The sequence below is a fragment of the Lacerta agilis genome, chromosome 3 (assembly GCF_009819535.1).
Source record: "Lacerta agilis isolate rLacAgi1 chromosome 3, rLacAgi1.pri, whole genome shotgun sequence".
NCBI classification, from domain to species: Eukaryota; Metazoa; Chordata; class Lepidosauria; order Squamata; family Lacertidae; genus Lacerta; species Lacerta agilis.
In genome coordinates, this window is record NC_046314.1 from 55,143,479 (window position 1) to 55,163,521 (window position 20,043).

A 20,043-nucleotide genomic window follows, 5' to 3' on the forward strand; every position below is an offset into this window, starting at 1 on the left:
TGCTGTTCTGGGAGTTATCCTCACCCTTCAGAGAGGATCTGGAGAAGGTGCAGGATCACACAGGGAGAGGAGAGTAGGGTGATAGTGAGGTAGAAGACCCTTGAGCGGGCTTCTGCTAGCATGCCAAATTAGTTGAATTTGGGCCATAAATTTGTATTTGGGGGAAAATATTTGAAGGTGGAATATGTTTAGAAAGGGGACTAAGTGGGGGGGGGGTCAGAACCATTGCTTTAATCATAAGACTTGTCAAATAATGGCCAAGGTTCATTATCTGAGGCAAATCTAAGATCAGAAAAATCAAAAGAAAGCCATTTAATAAGTTGTTTGTTTGACATGCAACACTAAACCATGATTTAAGGCTACATGCATGAGCCAGAGCAAGCCTGAATAAAGCCTTGGGCTCACGCACTTCCTCCTCCCGCTATACAGATGGAAGAAATATTTCTGAAACATTTATTTAAATGTTTGAAGAATCCTGACTTGTGAACCAGAGATTGAGATAGAATTTAAACCACAATGTCGCTAACAGAAGAGCCTTCCTCAAACTGTTAGCCTCCAAATGTTTTGGAGTACAACTCTCATCGACCCCAGCCATTGAACTGGACTGCAGTGGAACACAAAAAAACCCATTAATCTCAAAATGGTAAGTTAGTACGTATTAGACGGGATAGATACACTGCTCTTAGCAGCTCTTTGCTGTTGCCTCGCAGCAATACATTGGTATGAGGGTTGTAAATAAAGAGTTAAATAATACAAGAATCTCCTGAAGCTGCTTACTGTGAGCTGTTGCTACATGCCTCTCAGTTCCCCCGTTTTCTCCAACTTTTCACCGAATGAAAACATTACTTTTTGTCAAATTTGGCTGCGATCCCTTCAAAGGAAGCACAGTTGCTTTTAGTGCATCTTTGGTGGTGTGAAGCGCCAAGTGGGGCGCCAGTTACTTGGTGGGCATTGCCCCTCAAAAAGATTTTAAAGGCAAAAACACTGGAATCCTCCCTCTGGGATTAGGAGGAAAGAGTATATGCTGTAATGAAAGGTCCTATAGATGAATTATTTGCTCTTGCTCTCTCTCTATTTGGTATCACAGTAATTGATTTGGACAAGTAACATTTGGATAAAACCGGGAGATTGTGTCCTTAACTTAAAATACAGCTTTACAAAGTGAAATCAATGACTGGCTCTAAGACTTTAAAACCGTGCGGAATTTTGTAAGATCTTTCTTGCCCACAAGTTCAGTTAGAAATAATTGGTTATAGTATCACTATTAAATGAACAGTACTCTTTCTCCCAGTAGGGGCTGCCACAGTAATGATAGAGCACTGTACTTAACAGCAGGAGGCCAAGTCTCATGAGGTAGACTGGGCTTGAGAACATTATAGTCCCATTATCCGCCATTAAAAAGAAATCAGGCAGCAAGTGTCAAAACAGAGTTAAGATAAATTCCATTCCAGAGCATCAGCCATGTACGCGGAATGCAGAGAGTCCCTTAGGAGCAACAGGTGCTTTGACAAAGCTGATCCAGGATATGACACACATCCTAATCCAGATGTAAAAAAGCAACTCTTAAAACCAGACTCCAGAAAGCAGGTTTCCGAGAAGAAGTGGTGAAGAGTAATCTCAACCATGAGCACGAAAGATCCTGTGTTCTGCTGAGGGGGGTGGGGGAGCAGAGCATCTTAAAGCTATGAGGATAAAATAAAAGATGACTCTCGTAGCAAATGGTGGCATTCATGCTCATAAATGCAGCACTGTTTCTGACATGTACTCCTAAATATACCTTGCTATCAATTTTGCCCCCATCCTCTCCCTCCTAAGTCGGAAATGGCATTCCTTTATATTTTGATTGTGGTTAATTATCTATGTTTCAGGTTTACATTGCAAACTGCTTTCCTTTATCTTGATCTATTAACAGTGGAGTTCTAGCGCCTACTCTGCCTAAGTCTCATGGATTCCCAGGTAAATGGGTATAGAACTGTAGCCTTAATTTTCCCTTTGCCCCAGAGCTCAGGAAAAGAAAAAAACCTAACATGGACTATGAAACAGATGTGGGAATAAGCAACTTCCTCTGTCTGCATGGAATTCACCAGAGGCTTGTCATGGTGTTTCAGTTGGAAACAGAGAGTACCAAACTTTACTGAAAAGCTGTAGGCAAAGTAGGGGGCAGGGAAACAAGTGGCTATGCTTGAGAGGTAGGGAGCTAACAGCATACCCAATGTCCCACTGAGACCCACCTGGTTGTACACTGCACAATGCCAAAAAGACATGGAGGGCAAAGGACATGCATTTTCATTGTCTACCAGAGTCCCTGGCAAAGTGCATCTTGGTGCTTGTTACCTGTTAGGATGATCTGGCAGAAAAATGATAAGCTTCCTACATCATCCTTTCTTTTGAGCAATGAACTCAAGAGAGAATATCCATTGTCCTCATGTTAAAGAATGCACTGCCTCAGTACCAGTAAAGGTAAAGGTAAAGGGACCCCTGACCATTAGGTCCAGTCGTGTCCAACTCTGGGGTTGTGGCGCTCATCTCGCGCTATTGGCCGAGGGAGCCGGCGTACAACTTCCGGGTCATGTGGCCAGCATGACTAAGCCGCTTCTGGCGAACCAGAGCAGCGCACGGAAACGCCGTTTACCTTCCCACCGGGGCAGTACCTATTTATCTACTTGCACTTTGACGTGCTTTCGAACTGCTAGGTTGGCAGGAGCAGGGACCGAGCAACGGGAGCTCACCCTGTCGCGGGGATTCGAACCACCAACCTTCTGATCGGCAAGCCCTAGGCTCAGTGGTTTAACCCACAGCGCCACCTGTGTCCCCCTCAGTACCAGTACAAGGGTGCAAATTATGAACCAGCATGTTTAAGGTTTTTTTTCTGATTTCGCAATGAATAACAACCAATGTGCAGGTCTCTGCATCTCTTATTTTTAACATGTGAATATAGAAAAGGAGAAAACATGGGGATCATAAAAATATTGGCATAAGGAAGTGGTTAGGGGGCAAAATTTCAGCCAATTTTTATTTTTCAGACACACCCTGGCAATTTTTTTTGCCACGATTGCTGTTAATCCTTTTATAACAGGCAATGGGAGCCTCAGGCAGTAAATGTCTTGGCGGGTCAGCCCTGTAAATGAACTTGGCTTGCTGCATGCACACACACACACACACACACACACACACACACACACATTTTCCAACTCCTGAAATGTGAGAAATGATAATGGAGAAGGGGTAATTAGGTACACTTAAGATATTTTACTCTATGGGAAATGATTGGTGGGGCACACATTTTTGGTGGAATTGCTGAAACAATTGGTCATCATGGAAAGAATTTAAACTCAGTGATCCAGTCCATATTCTGTGGTTCTCAGGACCTCTGGGTAGAGAGACTCTTGAACCTGGTTCTTTCAGGGAGTTAGGTAGATATATCACATCCTTTGGCACATGCAGCCTGCATATCTCCTGGAACCAAGAAGGCCCAACAGAGTCTTGCCTTGTCTTACTTCACCTGCGAGATTAGTCATTGTTTGTCCTTCCTCCTGTATAAAAGTTCAACTTGCCGTGAGCACAACTGTGCAACATAATGCTATGTTTCAAGTCCATAGCTCACTTCCAGAGCCCCATTAGTTTCCTACCCAGCTCCAGGCAACAAATGAGCCTGGAACCGTGTGTTTTTAAAAATGTATTTTAAAAAAAATATATAGACATGAAAAACAATTTACACTACTTAGAGCTAAGCAGGTTTTCTTTTTTTCCTTTTAATGTGTGTGTGTGTGTGTGTGTATACACACACACACACACACACACACACACTATTGTTATATGTAGTCAAAGTGAATTCAATGAATCCATACATCACATATCAAAAAGGAGTAACAGTAATTATACAATAAATCAAAAGCCTGACCACACCTAAAATTTACCTCGTATTTCTGGATGTGTATCAGACAACACCAAGCACAATAAAGTATGTTAATTTATTTATCAATCAGCATGAGGATTTCTACTTGTGTGGTGGAACTTTTCCCCTCCACCCCCCACAAATCTGTTCAAGGGGACCCCACAACTTTCTGAAGCAGATTTGGGGAGTGTGTGAGGTTCACACAGGATGGGGAGAGGGGGTGAAGTTCTGTTGAGCACATGGAATTATTATGCTGACAGAACACGTTAGCTGGATACCACCCATTGTTCCTTTGCACTGCAGTGAACACACTAAGAAATGTAAGTATCAGCATTCTTCCATTTTACTATCAGCTTCAGAATTTCTCTGATGGTATCAGTTTTCTATGAGTAAAGATGCTAACACAATTATCAATGAAGTTAATCATTCCTAGGTCCCTCAGTCACCCACTGAGGAGTACATTCCATTAGCTGAGCCTTCTGGTGCAATTCTACTTTTGCTGTTTTTAAAACCCTTACAGTCTAGTTCTCCATGGCTTGCCAAGGAAGTTGCCCAAATGAAACTCCACCCCCCACCCCCCGCCTTTCTTAGGGCAAATGAAGAGGGAAGCCCAAAGAACAGCTGCAAAATAATTTGAGCCAGTAAAGACAGGTCACAGTTAATGCACACGTGTTGAACTTGACAGCCCAAAACAAAATGACAGCCCCAAGGGAATAATGGGATTTAGGCATGCTCTAGCTGCTGTTATGGGCTGATTAATATATTGTAATGCCCTTAAGGAATTATTCTAAAAAGTCAGTTCACAAGGGGGCAAGCTGTAGCTAGCAATTATTTCCCCTTTTTACAATAGGACCCCTTAAATTTAAGTCATTCAAACACAAGTTTAATACATTTCACAACAAATAAGGGTTTAAATGTTCTTAACTACTTGGGTGTTCCAAATGGGATAGCCAGGTGCCTTTCTAACAGTACAGAAATTCCACCAACCCCCCCAACCCGCCTCAATACTTCCTTATTTAAGATTTCTTGCACAGCCTTTACCAAAAGGTCCCCAGGGCAGATTAGAACAATATAGTAGACAGTTATAAAACCAAATTTTTAAAGCTACAGTTTTAAAAGCAAGTAGCACAGTAAAACTGCTCCAGCCAAAAGAGAGCAGTACGGATTCAGTGATAAATTCAGTGATACGCTAGACACACCTCTGTAAGGAGAAAGTTCCATGACTAGAGACTGCCTCAGAGAAGCCCTCTCCTGGGCTACTATTGCCCGCGCATATCCAGAGGAATGGCCACATTTAATCAGGCAAATAATCACCACAACCGAGGTAAGCAGCAGAGCACATGGAAGCAGCAGTACAGAGATACCAGAAATATGCAACCTAAAGACACGGTTGGCTGCTTCAAACTTATCTTTCAAATTACCTTCTCAGTTCTCTGGGCACACAGCCTCCAATCTGTCCAGCCAATAGCGCAAATGTCCCTCCAATCTGTAGACCAGCCCCCCCCCAGCATGGTGTCTTCCAGAAATCATGGGCGACAATTCCCATCAACTCCAGCCAGCACAGCTGCAGTCAATGGTATTTGGAAGAAATCACGTTGGGGAAGGCTGCCCTAGACCCTGTATGAGGCACTCTGTTTCCGTTCTCTCCTTAGCCTCTTTCTTTCCCCACCTTCCTGACTTCCAGCCATTCTTTCCCCACAGCCCACCAGCAGCTCCATCTTCCTTCTGCCACCTTGCCTTGTGCATCTTCCTCAAGTGCAATTCCCACCCTGCCTGCCTTCTCTTCCGTGGCGTTGAAGTAAATGCAATTCATTCTGAACTCTAATTTGCTTTGAAACAACTCTGTAACATATTACAGCCAACTCAGCTGAAGTCAGGAACTGTGGGGAGTTGGAAAATAGGAGAATATATACTTGGCTTTTGTAAATTAATCTTCCCAATTTCAACACGCACATATACCAGTATATCAGCCTGCACATTTGCCAGAGTGCATTTTATTTGCCCATTTCTATTTTCGGTAGGCAAAAGCACTGCAAGCACCTAATACATTTTCTTCTCTTTACTATACCAAGCAAAATGTAAATCAGTAGTTCCTTAAAGGCACACAAACGGCCAAACAAGCCATGCAACACAGGAAGTCACTACGTCGCCAGGGACCTAAAGTCTTAGTTACTGTAACAACTTGGAAAAGCCATTTGCAATCTGTTTCTCCTAGGTATATCGATTCCCTACCCCTCATCCCACCCCTTCCGGATGTGCCGTTAGTAGGTAAACTCATTAGCTAAACTCCTGTTCTATCATGTTGACAGGTGCAACTACAGCAAGCGGGAGGAGACAGGCACACACGTGAGGTGCCAGCTGTGCCTTAAATCTTACGGGCATAAAATATTTGTAGAAGCAAACACCACCATGGCACAGAACAATACAAGTTCCCACCACCGAGTCTCCTGCCAAGCAGCATCTGCAATCAACCCGTATGTGTCTCAAGAGGGTGGAGGCAATTTGAGGGCTACAGTAAATCTGATGTGGGGATTTCACGACTGGAGCTCCTGATGACTATTTTTCTGCTTCGCGGCAGCTTGGCAGTGGGAGGATTTGCATCAGGCTGGGGGGCAAAGGGCTAGCCTTCCAGATTCAAATGGGTATTTGCGTGTGTGTATGTGCTACGTCAGGAGCTGCAGTCAGAGAACTCACACATTGCATCTGCGTGATGCATGTCCCGTCCCCCCGCCTTAGTCACATGGCAGTTGCAGGAAAGGCCTCAGTCATGTATGTAAGCAATGTAGCAACATTTCAAATACTCTTACTGCACATATGGCAGTGAAGAGATGGAGCTTTTTTCCACAGTAGTGCCATCACTTTTGGAGCATGAATCCCTGCCAGGCAGACCCTGTGCACTCTGGTAGATTCTGCTGAGTTCCCACATGTGAAGTGTCAGCACAAGAGTAACACAGAAGGAGCATCTAAACGGATAATAATAATAATAATAAGTGTATATAAGGGGTTTGGGTGGTATTTCTCCCAAGTCTTGTTTTCTGCCTTTCCAAACTCATTCTTGACTTCTGCTGAAGATACTTTTTAATTCTGAAAGTTCATTCACATTATGGGACAAGCATGCTTGCCCTAAATATACCAAAGTTTGTAGGACCAAACACTGTGAAACATCAACAGGGAAGGGTGCGGAACACATGTAGGAATTATCTGTGACCTGGGTGGATTTATCTGTTATCTGTTTCCAGATCACATGGAGATCACATGGAGTAGGCTTCTCTGTTGCAGCCATTCCCCTAATTTGAGAATTGTGTCGGCAGGAGATACAGCAGTGGTGGGCAATGACCACAGCTCTTTTCTTCCCCCTCATTCAGTAGTTACTGTGTGACTCTTAATGTCTTGACAGGACTTACCTTCCACCTAGATCTTGCTGCTTTGCCCTTACCACAACATAAATGTTCATTGCACAACACTCTCGTGAAATTGTGTGTGTCAAAACAGATTTATCCAGGAGAATGGATGGATAAAAACTAATAACCTTTTTAAATCTAAAGGAACAACTGATCCATCAGCGTGTGAACATAGCAGGGTTTAAAAAAAATAAATGTGTAGGACATATGGGATCAATAAAAGACACATCCGCTGTAGAAAAATGGGAACTATGCAAGATGCAGAAAAGGCAATATGGTAAAAGAAAATGCAAGAGGGATTTGATCTAGATCCCCTCAGTCTGCATGTGCAGCTGGAGTAAAGGGACTCTACATGACTCTATATGAGGGTGACCCTGGACCAACAGCATCTGCTTCATGTGAAGGAATTCTACACACAAGTAACAGCACACATGTTGAGCCCCTTCAGACACCCAGTGGCAGGACTAGCCTGTGAAATCCAGCATTTCCGTTCCCTGCTGCACACATTCAATGGATGGTGGTTATAATGTCTTAGTCAAACAAATTTTCTCAGTATTAAATATTATTTATTTAAAATTATTACTTGCTGCATAAAAACAAAACACAGGGGGGGGGAAACTCATTTATATTTTTAAAAGGTGGGACTAAAACATCCCACTCATGTTGGGAGGCCACAGATAAATTACCGTAAAAGCCAAAGGGCTGGCAGAAAATAAATGCTTTTGGCTGCCTGGTGCCTAAAGGTTAAGCAACTATGGAGCCAGCAATGCTCTCTGGGGAGAGCATTCCACAAGCAGGAAGCCACCACTTTGATAGCCCAGTCTCTGGACCTCCCATGAAGGGAGCACACAGAGAAGGGTCTCAGACGATGCTTGCAGGGTCCAGTTCATATGAGGCAAAGTAGTTATTAAGGTTAAATTGGGGTCAAATGCTTTTTGACAGCATCCTGTCTAGAAATTTGTTCAGTTCCAAGATTCCCTTGTTGCCACGCACTGGTAACACATTATTATATTTATCAGAGTCACCCTCCAAGAACCACAGCACTCATGCCATTGGTTTCTGAACTAACTGGTATATTTCTGTAGCATTAGAATCATTACAGGGTATGTCCGCTATGTTAAACATGATGAAGTGATGTACAGCATCATCATGGAAGCCACAGGCCACATAATATATTCTATGTTTACATGCACCTTCTCCCAGTGTACCACTGATGGAGACTTTGACCTTCAATGTAGCTTTCCGTGGTAATTAAATTGGGCAACTAACTTCTTGATTTATATTTCAAAGGTCAATTAAGCATGCAGCAATGTCTGGCATGTAATCAAATTGGGAGAAGATTAAAACTTGAGCCATTAATTTTTTTTATAAGTGGTGCAAATATATGTGAAAAATGCTTGGTAATCTATCACCTTCAGCTCTTTTTCCTGCACCTTTCTCCCCATTAATATTACACTGTACACCTTCCTTCTGGGAATGCTATGCTTGCAATAAAAATTAGTTAATAGGTTTGAGTTAAACTTGCGTTACAACTTGTTTATTAGCAGCAAAATTTAGTGTTTTAAGGGAAAAGGCACAATCATTTTGCATCCTCTTTTTATGGCTCCTCTATCCTAGGGAGAGATTGTAATCTCTCAACTTTTTTTTTTTTTTTACATCAGATTCATATAAACATGGCCTCAATATGCCAGTAATATTCCCACAAAACACACATTGCCCCATACTTGAAGATTTCAAAGAATCAGTCAAGATTGCCAACCCAGAGGGGTGGTGAATGACACAGAGTTGTCACATCTTTCCATAATGCCTAGTGAAAACTCATCAATTGGCATGACATCACCACATTGCAAATGACGTGAGGAATAATTTGCAGAATGCACAATGGAGAGCTTCAGTAAAATTCCAGGGATAGAGAAGAAATAAATGCAGGGAATTGAACTGAACTATGTCCTTCCATTCACAGAAGGTATTTTGGTCCAGCTCATGGAAGGGGAGCAAAGGGATTTTTCACCAATATCCCTGCTTCTTCTGATGTGCCCTGAAAGTCTGCTCCACAGCACGGGGGAACCCTAAAATACAGCATAGAACAGGCCATGCCCCATCTTCATCATAGTTGCTAAGATCTGCATGGACAGTTCTGCTGAATTCTAACACATTGTACCACTGATCTTTGTTAATTACTCTGTATTTTGACTGCTCCAAGTATTGGTAAAATATTGAAAACAGAGGCCACGTTCTTCCAAGCAGAAGAGCTAACATAGATTTTGCAGTGTCAATATCCAGACTTCTCTGGTCTTTATCCCTTGCAAAATCAAAGGCATATCTGTAGATATTCTTAAATGTTGAAATATCATTCAGTTGCGAGCGCAAAAAATCAAATTTACTCTGCAGCTTTTCTGTGCAGTCACATTGTAATGAGGTCATCCCCTTTAACCATTCTTCCTTTGTAAAAAATCCCATGCTTTCAGCCTCCAGTTTCCAGGCTAAAACTAGCATAATAATATTTTCAGGTTCAACGCCAATGTCCTCACAGAATTTCTCCATTCCTTCTGGCCCTACCACTTCATCCTCACCTGCATATTCATAAAACCAAGCCAGGCACTTCTTGCTTGAAAAATGCTCCTCACCGCTTATCACTTTACTAGAAGCTTGAGACCTGCAGTAGCTGCTGATTTTGCACTTCTTGAGGCCCGTCTCGTCCCCCGCCTGCCCCGAGGATTTGCGCTTCTTCTTCACGGGCATCTCCCTCGGTTCGCCCCGGACGGGGGCGCGGAGGCGGAGGGCCGCGGGGCCCCTCGGGAGGGGGGAGGGAGCCGCCGCCTCTTCCTTCCCTCGCAGCTGAGGAGGAGGAGGAGGCGGAGGAGGAGGCGGAGAAGCTGCCGGTGCCGTCGCGGCTCTTGCCTTCCTTCCTCTCAGCTCGCCGCCGCCGCCGCCGCCGCGCCTGGTAGATTCAGGCGTGGGAAGGGGGATACTGTGGTGGGGAGCGAAATAAAGAGCTTTCCTGAGGGAGAAGCGGCGGCGGTGGCAACGCTGGTCCTCTGTGCCTATATTGACTACATATAAAGTAATTTTTCCCACGGCACACCAGGCAACATCTCGCGGCACACTAGTGTGCCGCGGAACAGTGGTTGAAAAACACTGGCATAGAAGATGGCTCATCTCCATTCCTCTTCCAATTGTGAAGACCTCACCTAGATCAAAGCCTCTTCCATGAATGTAGGGTGGATTCCATGAATCCATTTGTGGAAGGACACCGTTGGATGCAACCAAAGTACTCTTTCGGCAACAGCTTCCTTAACATCTAGCTCCACCTTTAATGTATGGCAGTAATGAGTAGTTATCTCCTTATAAAGTACTACTTTCAGAGATAGGTCCATATAGTAGCTGTGACAACTCACAATAATTAAGAGAGTTCTAAGTCCAAGTTTTATTCAATCCCTAATTTTCTACTATTAATGACGCTGATGCAAGATGAAATTGTTCTGAAACATAAAAGTAGTACCATCTCCACTTAACCACCAGTTACAATAGGCACTTAACAGTGAAATAAGACTGGAGGTAGTTGCTATCTACTTAACATGAAGGTCAAAGACAAATATCACTGCATGCATTTTTTTTCTTCCTATTATAACATTTCAGTCCACTCTGGAGGAGTTAGAAAAGCATGCAATTTCAATTAGGATTTTAAAGTAATTAAGGCATACTTGCTTCTTTGAGACACATAAAACTTGTATCCACCTTGAACACAGGAAACATCAGCATCTATATTTCAATTTCAGACCTTTGATCAAAGTTTGATTTTACAGATCTATAGCTTTTAAGATCTTTACCAAAAGTCACAAACTAGTGACACATTGCAAAGTGAAGTCTTTGTAGCCATAAGTCATCAATTAGAAGTCACTGTAGCTAATATTCCAGAAATAAACACTTCCACCAATGTTTTTTTAAGGAAGAACACATGTGTTTTACAGCAGGGGTGGCTAACCTGTCTTTCAGATCTTGATGGACAACAATCCCCATTAGCTACAGCCAGCATGGCTAGCAGACCAGGATGGTGAGAGTTGCAGTCCAGTAACATTTGGAGAGTCAAAGACTAGTTACTCCAGTTTTATAGAAATGGAATAAACAGCACTTCATCAGTGCACAAAAGAGGACGATGTCATAGTTTGATGCCCAGAATCACACTTTTCTCCACTTAGTCAGGTTTGTTCTGATTTTACCTTTAAGACAGGATTAGTAAACAATGTTCTTTGTTAATGGATGGTTTTCTAACAAACATTGTAAACCGCATTATCTAATAATTGCATTATTATTAAATATACAAATGATTTAGTATAAACTGGACACTAAGATGCTACAGTAAAACCTGTGGGGTTGCCAGGTCAGTCACCAAACTCACCACAAATTAGCCACGTTGATAGACTGCCAAGTATTTCATTCAGTCAAAAACTATTGTGAGACCAGTATTCTCTTTTTTATTATTTCTCAGTGTGACCCTTTGTTTGCTCAGAAATATCCCATTGTATTCAGTAGAGTTTACCCCAGTAAGTGTGCTTAGGACAGCTACTAGTGTCATCTGATACAAAAGGCAGTAGTAAACCCATCCCCTTATTTCCCACGTCTGCATAGGTTAGAGTATCTTTTTGGGGAGCACTCTCCACCTGCAAATTCTTACCCATATCTCTCTCTCTCTCTCTCTCTCTCTCTCTCTCTCTCTCTCTCTCTCACACACACACACACACACACACACAGCTAAAAAAGCAGGCATCAAAAAGCATCATCATTCGACAGTACACCACCACTGAAAATTAAAAGAAAATGGGAAATTAAGCCATCCACAATTAAGTCACATAAACCAGCTCCTCCTAATGACCATGTTCTGTAACTATTAAATCTGAACCGAGCACAGTTTTTGTAAAAGCAGCATGAAACAAATGAATGCAGGCAGATTGGAATAGAGATAGGACTGCTTGCTAATCAGAAGCTGCAATCTGTAGATGCAAACCCCAAAGTTCCAAGAGGGCTATCTTTCCAATTAATGCTAGTTTGCATATACCGTATGCACATGGGTATAAAGGCACCAGTCATATTGGAGTGGTAGCGCATTTGCTTAGTAGAACATAAAAAGAAAGAACTAAGAAAGAGCTAGCACGATTATGCTACACTGCATTCATAAAGTGTGCAAGTCTGGCATCTCACAGGCTTACAGAAAAGCTAGTAATGCCAGAGTAGGACTCGAATTGTCTCAAACTCAGTAGAAGAACAGCTTGCTCCAGGCCACATCCTAGTGACCACAGCTGCATTCACCCTGCATCAACTGTATTAGCTGAGGGAGTCGGGGCTTCCTTATAATCTACCATGGTTGCTCTGTGAATGTGCTGAGGAGACTGGAATGTTCTGCATGTCAAGGGTTTCTGAAATTAGGGCACTTATCTTTGTTCTTTTTTAAACAAATGCTTTAAATACTTGATTATTTGACTAGAGAAGTGGTGAAGTGTTTGCTTTGCCAGTATACTGCCACTGCACAATACCTAATACAAAATAGGTATGCTTGTGCGTTAGTTATACAAATCAAGAATATTAACCACTCCCTCCTCTTTGAACCCCCAATCACTATGAATTCTTAATCGAGCTATTTTCTGAACAAGAAAACCAGATCACCTCTTGAAATCAAAACCAGATTATCCAGCTGATGCAATTCCACTGAAGTAAATATTTAATGTTTTCATAGCACATGACCATGAAGAGAACTTCACTGGAGAGACCTCTACAGTAAAGTAATTGTCTTTCTCCACTCACTCACCCCAACCCTAGCCATCTTGAATGCAATAGCAGCTTAACACTGTTAAAGGTTTGCTTAACTCCACTGCATCGATTATGGTGGAGTCCTCAAATATATATACTGTAAAGCTATGGTTTTCCCAGTAGTGATGTATGGAAGTGAGAGCTGGACCATCAAGAAGGCTGATCGCTGAAGAATTGATGCTTTTAAATTATGGTGCTGGAGGAGACTCTTGAGACTCCCATGGACTGCAAGAAGATCAAACCTATCCATTCTTAAGGAAATCAGGCCTGAGTGCTCACTAGAAGGACAGATCCTGAAGCTGAGGCTCCAATACTTTGGCCACCTTATGAGAAGAGAAGACTCCCTGGAAAAGACCCTGATGTTGGGAAAGATGGAGGGCACAATGAGAAGGGGATGACAGAGGACGAGATGGTTGGACAGTGTTCTCGAAGCTACCAACATGAAGCTGACCAAACTGTGGGAGGCAGTGGAAGACAGGAGTGCCTGGCGTGCTCTGGTCCATGGGGTCACGAAGAGTCAGACACGACTCAATGACTAAACAACAACAACAACTCTTAATTCTTGGGAAAGTCAGGCTAGCTTCCTGGTGAGGTAATGGGTTGCTAAGGCAGCAAAGGAATTGGATCTGTGTGAGACATCAAATAGGTGGGGCCCCATCTCCCAACTTGCAGGTAGTTAGAAAAACATAGCCAGAACTGGGAGCAGAGAGTTGGAGTGATGTGAGCTAGAAACAAAGGAGCAAGCTGGAGACAGGAGAGGGAGAACATTTCTTCTTTGAATGCAAGGCTGCAGCTATGGGGGGAAGCAAGGTGCTATTGGGGTGTTAATGCTGTGAACTCCTCCATCACAGGCTCTGGTTGTAGATGTGTATAAATAATCCATGTATCATAAAGACACCACATTCTCTGCTATCCCTAATTCCAAAGGAAGCATGGACCCTGGTTAAGCACCTGGAATCCCTGGAATCTCACACTGCTTGGAAATTTGGGGTCCAAATAAGAACTCTGGCCCAAAGTTTTAACAAAAAAACATGTGTTTACTCATAAGTAAATGCATGTTTTTTTGTTAAAACTTTGGGCCAGAGTTCTTATTTGGATTCATTACAGTGTATTTGGCAATAAGAACTCCAACTACTTTCACGATGGAAATTTGGGGTGGCATGCAACATGTAACTAGAAATGCCGGTTGTAAAAATCACTCGACTTTTTGTGTAACTTCCTTTGATTGTATTACACCTTTTATCATGGACAGGGAAGTTTTAGAGAGAAACGCAAAACAGTGTGTGTGTGTTTTTCAGTACACTGAGTTTATTTTGAATTCCAAGACAGCAAGCTTAGAAAAGATTATACCTTAGTGGAAAAAATGGTTTCTGGATCTGCAACAGCTTTAAGATAAAAACTTTTAACCTACAGAGATTTCATTAAAACCAGGACATTATATTTATATAGATATGGGTATGCCATAACTAAATCACCAGAACTAATTACGGAATTAGATATTTTCTATGCTGAGGGTGCAGATTCAAATAGTCACCTTCTGTTCATGTGTTGAGTTATTAGGCAGTCACTTTACAGAGCCTATGAAAGCAACATTTTACCCTGTGAAACTGGTGCCTACTCTGCAGCAAAGAACAAACCCTGATTAGCAATCACCATGTGGTTTTTATCAACTACAGTGCCAACATAACCTTTAACAATGGTTAACAGTCCAATCCTATTCACCTTTACTCAAATTAAATCACACGAAGTATACCACACTAGTTCCCAGGTATGTGTACATGGGATTACAACCTGAGGCAAGGTCAGAGAGCACAGTTTCATAACCTATCCTGTCTCCTAAAATGTTTAAGGGATAAATATTGCTTACATGTCTACAATGAGCTCTACCAATTCCTCTACTGTCCAACTTTCCTACACTTATTTATGACCCACAGGGGCTGAATGATTGCCAGTTTGATATACCGGTAATACAGCATCCTGAACTCTTTATGTTCGTAGGATTCAACTACATTTTACTCATTGAGTAAACAAATTACAATTAATGTATAAGTTAGGTCCATTAATTTTAATGGGTCTACTCTGAGTAAAGCCTAGTTGCATGCCTGTGTGTGTGTGTGTGTGTGTGTGTATTTGTATCCAGCCAGCCATGGGTGGAACTTCAAAAAGGCAACAATAGGTTCCTTGGTTACTCATAGCCAAAATTGCTTGTGTGTTAGAAACCTACCAGTTTAATGAAAAGAGGTTCAGTGCAATGATATAGCCAGAATGTATTGTTGCTATATTTACCATTGCAAAACATCAATGAATGCTGTCTCAGCAGCAAAACATAATAAGGGAATACAAATTACATGCTGAACAGCCAAAAGGGATAGAGTTTCAAAAATCAATATTTACGTCGGCAGGCCCTCAGATTCTGTGGAGCATTACATGAGGAAAAATGTGTAATGATTTTACTATTTCCTCCATCTCTTTTCTATGATGTTGTCTGAGTAATTATTTTTTGAAGTAGAATTTGATGTTGCCCTCATTATGTCCTCTGCCTCAGCACTCCCATCATTGACTTATTTACTCAACACTTATTGTCTCAAATTAGATTTCAAGGCCTGTAGGTCATAACGTTATGCCTATTAGGCCGTGCAATAATGGAAAAAAAGATGACGAAGGTCCTGATTAGGACCTTTAAGTAGTGCTCTTTCACAGCCATGATATTATCTTCAAACACACATATTTACATGAACTAAATATTATTACATGAAGGTCAAGAATTCAAAGGTTATCTCAACAAGATAAATGATATGAACAATTCCTCACTAGTTTGCTTTGCATTTGCAATGAAAACAACTAACCAGTCAGCTACTGAGATTACCAGATAATGCTAGCCTACCATTCCTATCATCCTTGACCATTGGTCTGTGCTGGCTGGGGCTGACAGGAGCTTCAGTTCAACAGTATCTGGAGAGCCACAGGTATTCTGTTTTAGATACCACTCATCTTTAGAGCAGGAAAATTTACCATTCTTCAAGGTTGGTTTTTTTTCTTAAGTGCTCCACAATGTTAATGCACATACAGTGACCTCAGTTCTCTGAGCATTGATCCATATGTAGCCACCCATGCAAAAAAAAAAAAAAAGGTATCTGCATATTAAACCAGCAGTAATTCTTAAGCTGTAAGAGTTTATAGGTAAATGGATAAAAAAGAGAGTAGAGAGAACTAATCTAAATGTTTTGTAGAAAGGTAAATGCAGAAACAACTTTGCCATTTAGAAGATATCATTGTATCTATTCATCCCAAGTATTCCAAAACTTCTAGTTCCCATATTCAAGAGAACTGGCTGAAACTTACCATATTTTCCATTACCTATTAAGGCCTCCTGTCGCCCTCTTTAACTTACGGTAATTGTTTTCAAGCTCATTTAAGTTCAGTAAAATGACAGAAATCTGGTTATCGCAGAATACTGCAGACTGGGACTCGAGAAGGTATTAACAAGTGCAACTTAGTGCTAATGACCAAACACCGTGTTGATTAACAAGCTGTACTAAACAGGTTTTAAAAGTGAGAGAGAGAAGGTGCTTAGTCAGCCCTGGAAATTTATTTTGATAGACTCTCTCATTTTCTTCTCCTAACAAGGCCATTAGTTTTAAAATGAACTACTACAGAACAAACGTGCTCAGTGAGATAATCCATCACCAGTTTATTAAAAGAGAGAGCAGAATGTTTGACTGTAAGAAAGAAAAAATGCAAACCAGGGGTTCATAACACTTAAGGCTTCTTCAAAAAAATATATGAAAATGTCAGGAGTTTTAAATATCACATGCACAAGTTAACCACCCTAGCTTTGAAATTTCTATCTGCATATTGTGCACAGATAAACCCTGATTAACCATCTCAACTTTCAGAATGTCTACCCACATATGCCCCAATATCATCTCTTTTCTCCTACAGTGACAAGTGCTGGTAAAACATTTTGACACAACATCAACTTTCATAAACAGAAGAATAAAATCATAAATATGCAACCGCTGTCCTGAGCAGTTTTTGGAAAAAGCATAATTAATCTCCAAACTGAGAACACACACATGGGGTGCATGTAGGCATGTTTGATATTCTCATTCTATGATCAAACCTCACTTTCCAAAGTCTAAAGATTTTAGGTGATGGCCACTAATTATAGGTTTCTGCACATATAATAAGCAGCTGCAGGAAGCATACAATTATTAGGAAACCATATCTACTGTACCATGCAACATATCAGTGTTGGGTGTCATGTGCATTCACACGCTGGTACATTGTGTTTCTTAAAGCATTTTTACCTTGCTTTTCAGCTGAAAAGATTCCCAGAATGGCTTATAGATCATTAACAAATCCTGCCCTCAAGCATCCAATCAAAAAAACATAGCACGAAAGGAAAAGCAGGCAGGGAGGGAGGAAGAGGTAAAAGAAAATTCTGGCTCCAATTATTGAAAGTTGCAGTTCTTACAACAATATCTGTAAAGCAGCACTCTGTCACTCTCTGTCTCTGAAGAGCATCCTCACAAAAGTTAAAAAGTAATTTGTTTCTCATTACAGGTGTTACTAAAATGCATTTCCCCCCCAATAAATGCTAGGGTTATTCCTGTTTACCTTCCCAGCAACATATTGCCAGATTTATCATGACTTTCACATTGTGCAATAGTGCAGGTGTTATATTACCCAAAACAGAACTGTGGTTTAGCATTTAGGTGCTGATTGCAGCACTGCACACTTCTTTCCAGAGCAGAGCACTTCTTCCCCCACAAAACTTGCTCATGGTTAATTATCAGATCAGCAGTGATGGCTGCTGACTATGGTTAAAGTTAACATGGATGTGAAACTAGCCTCAAGCAGCAGTTATGTCTACTAGAAGGAGTTCACACTCTAGAAAATATGTAATGTTTGATTTAAGCCATGGGTAGGCAAACTAAAAAAGGGACGTGGGCAGCGCTGTGGTCTAAACCACTGAGCCTAGGGCTTCTCGATCGGAAGGTCGGCAGTTCAAATCCCCACAATGGGGTGAGATCCTGTTGCTCAGTCCCAGCTCCTGCCCACCTAGCAGTTCAAAAGCATGTCAAAGTGCAAGTAGATAAATAGGTACCGCTCCGGAAGGTAAACGGCATTTCCGTACGCTGCTCTGGTTTGCCAGAAGCGGCTTAGTCATGCTAGCCACATGACCCAGAAGCTGTAAGCCGGCTCCCTCGGCCAGTAAAGTGAGATGAGTGCTGCAACCCCAGAGTCAGACACGACTGGATCTAACGGTCAGGGGTCCCTTTACCTTTTAGGCAAACTAAGGCCTGGGGGCGGATCCAGCCCAATCGCCTTCTAAATCTGACCCACGGACGGTCTGGGAATCAGCATGTTTTTACATCAGTAGAATGTGTGATTTTATTTAAAATGCTCCTCTGGGTTATTTGTGGGACATAGGAATTTGTTCGTATTTTTTCCCCTTCAAAATATAATCCGGCCCCCCACGAGGATTGCTGACCCCTTATTTAAGCAGTCTCATGCTTATATGAACCATTGAGAGAGATGACAACCTTTAGAGTCAAGACCTTAGGAGATTTTCTTTTGACTCCTGAACTTGTGACCCACCCCCCAGATGTTGTTGAACTCCAACTCCCATCATGATGGGTATTGCAATCCAGCAATACCTGATGAACTACCTGCTCTGATGTGTCAAAATTATTAATGCAACTGTGCACAAGACATATCACAGGGCATGTAGGAAACATTAAGGCATTTTACATCTAAATGCCAAGATCAATTTTTAATCCGTTTTCCTGCATGTTTTTCTGTAGTCAACTTATATTGGATTTTTTTTATGAGACAGTGCAGACAACCTCATAAACCATAATCTATGTAGTTGTTTTAATATTTAAGACTAAGTGCACAAGACCATTCCTAATTTCATTAGGCAAGGCACCAGTTGAAGGCATTTCCCAATATAAGAACATGCCTTACACGTGTTACAACTTTGCTTTTGCAACTTTTATCTTCAATTACAGCTGAAACGCAACAACATTACATTCTCAAAATAGCAGATGCAAGACACCATCTCGGCATGTCCTTTCTGCCTCCTGTAATCTCTTGACATTCTTCAAAACGTACTTTTATCTGAGAGGGCAGTAGCCTTTACACTATAAATATGCCCTTCATTAAAAGACTCTCCCTCCGACAGTTCAGTAAAGAATGTAACACCTTGAATCTTTGTTGTTGCAGCTGGAAATGGGGCATTTCAGATGCGGTAATTATAACTGTTGGATTTAAAGATAAATGTACAACTATAGCAATATCATTTTGAAGTGAACCACTTTGGAAAAGACACTGTAGCAAAATATCCAGACATTTTGCTGAAAATCCAACACTACTATGGGAACCTATGAGCCTTCATCTCCCATCAGCCTCAGCCAGCATAGCCAATGGGTCAAGGATGATGAGAGTTGGAGACCATCGTTCATCTGGAGGGCCACAGAAACACTGCCTTATACCGAATCAGTCCATCTAGCTCAGTATTTACACTGACTTGCAGCAACTCTCCAGTCTGAATATGTGAATGGACCAGTGGGTGTTGTCATCACATGGCCAGCCCCACACATTCCCATCAGGCCCTTCATTCAGAAACTGACACCTGGTGTTTGGTGTCCAACTGGCACCAACTGCTACTCCCTCACTCGTGTACAAGGCTGTTTGAAAATAAAGCATGCCAAGAACCATACAACAAACTTCCAAATCCCTGTTTAATTACGATTTATCTGTAAAATCATTAAATCCATAAAATTCAGAACTCAGGGGTGGAGAACCTCTGGTCCCTGGGCCTAATCAGGTCCAGCATGTGTCCCAATTTGTCCTGCAGTTCTGTTTTCTCCAAACCACATCCACTTCCCCCTCACAGGCATCACATGTGACATCAAGCATGAAGCAGGTAAGGAT

General features: G+C 41.8%; 2 protein-coding genes across 2 annotated transcripts in view; both read right to left on the reverse strand.

Annotated features, from left to right (window-relative positions):
- Window positions 1-20,043, reverse strand: part of PTPRK (protein tyrosine phosphatase receptor type K) — a 332,596-nt gene that overhangs the window by 223,958 nt on the left and 88,595 nt on the right.
- Window positions 9,304-10,038, reverse strand: LOC117044510 (DCN1-like protein 5). The gene has a single exon (XM_033145329.1). It carries the CDS (start codon window positions 10,036-10,038, stop codon window positions 9,304-9,306), a length of 735 nt encoding a protein of 244 aa, XP_033001220.1.

Bases quoted from the DNA above. Each gene is read 5' to 3' on its own strand.
- LOC117044510 (XM_033145329.1), bottom strand. From the start codon at position 10,038: ATGCCCGTGAAGAAGAAGCGCAAATCCTCGGGGCAGGCGGGGGACGAG.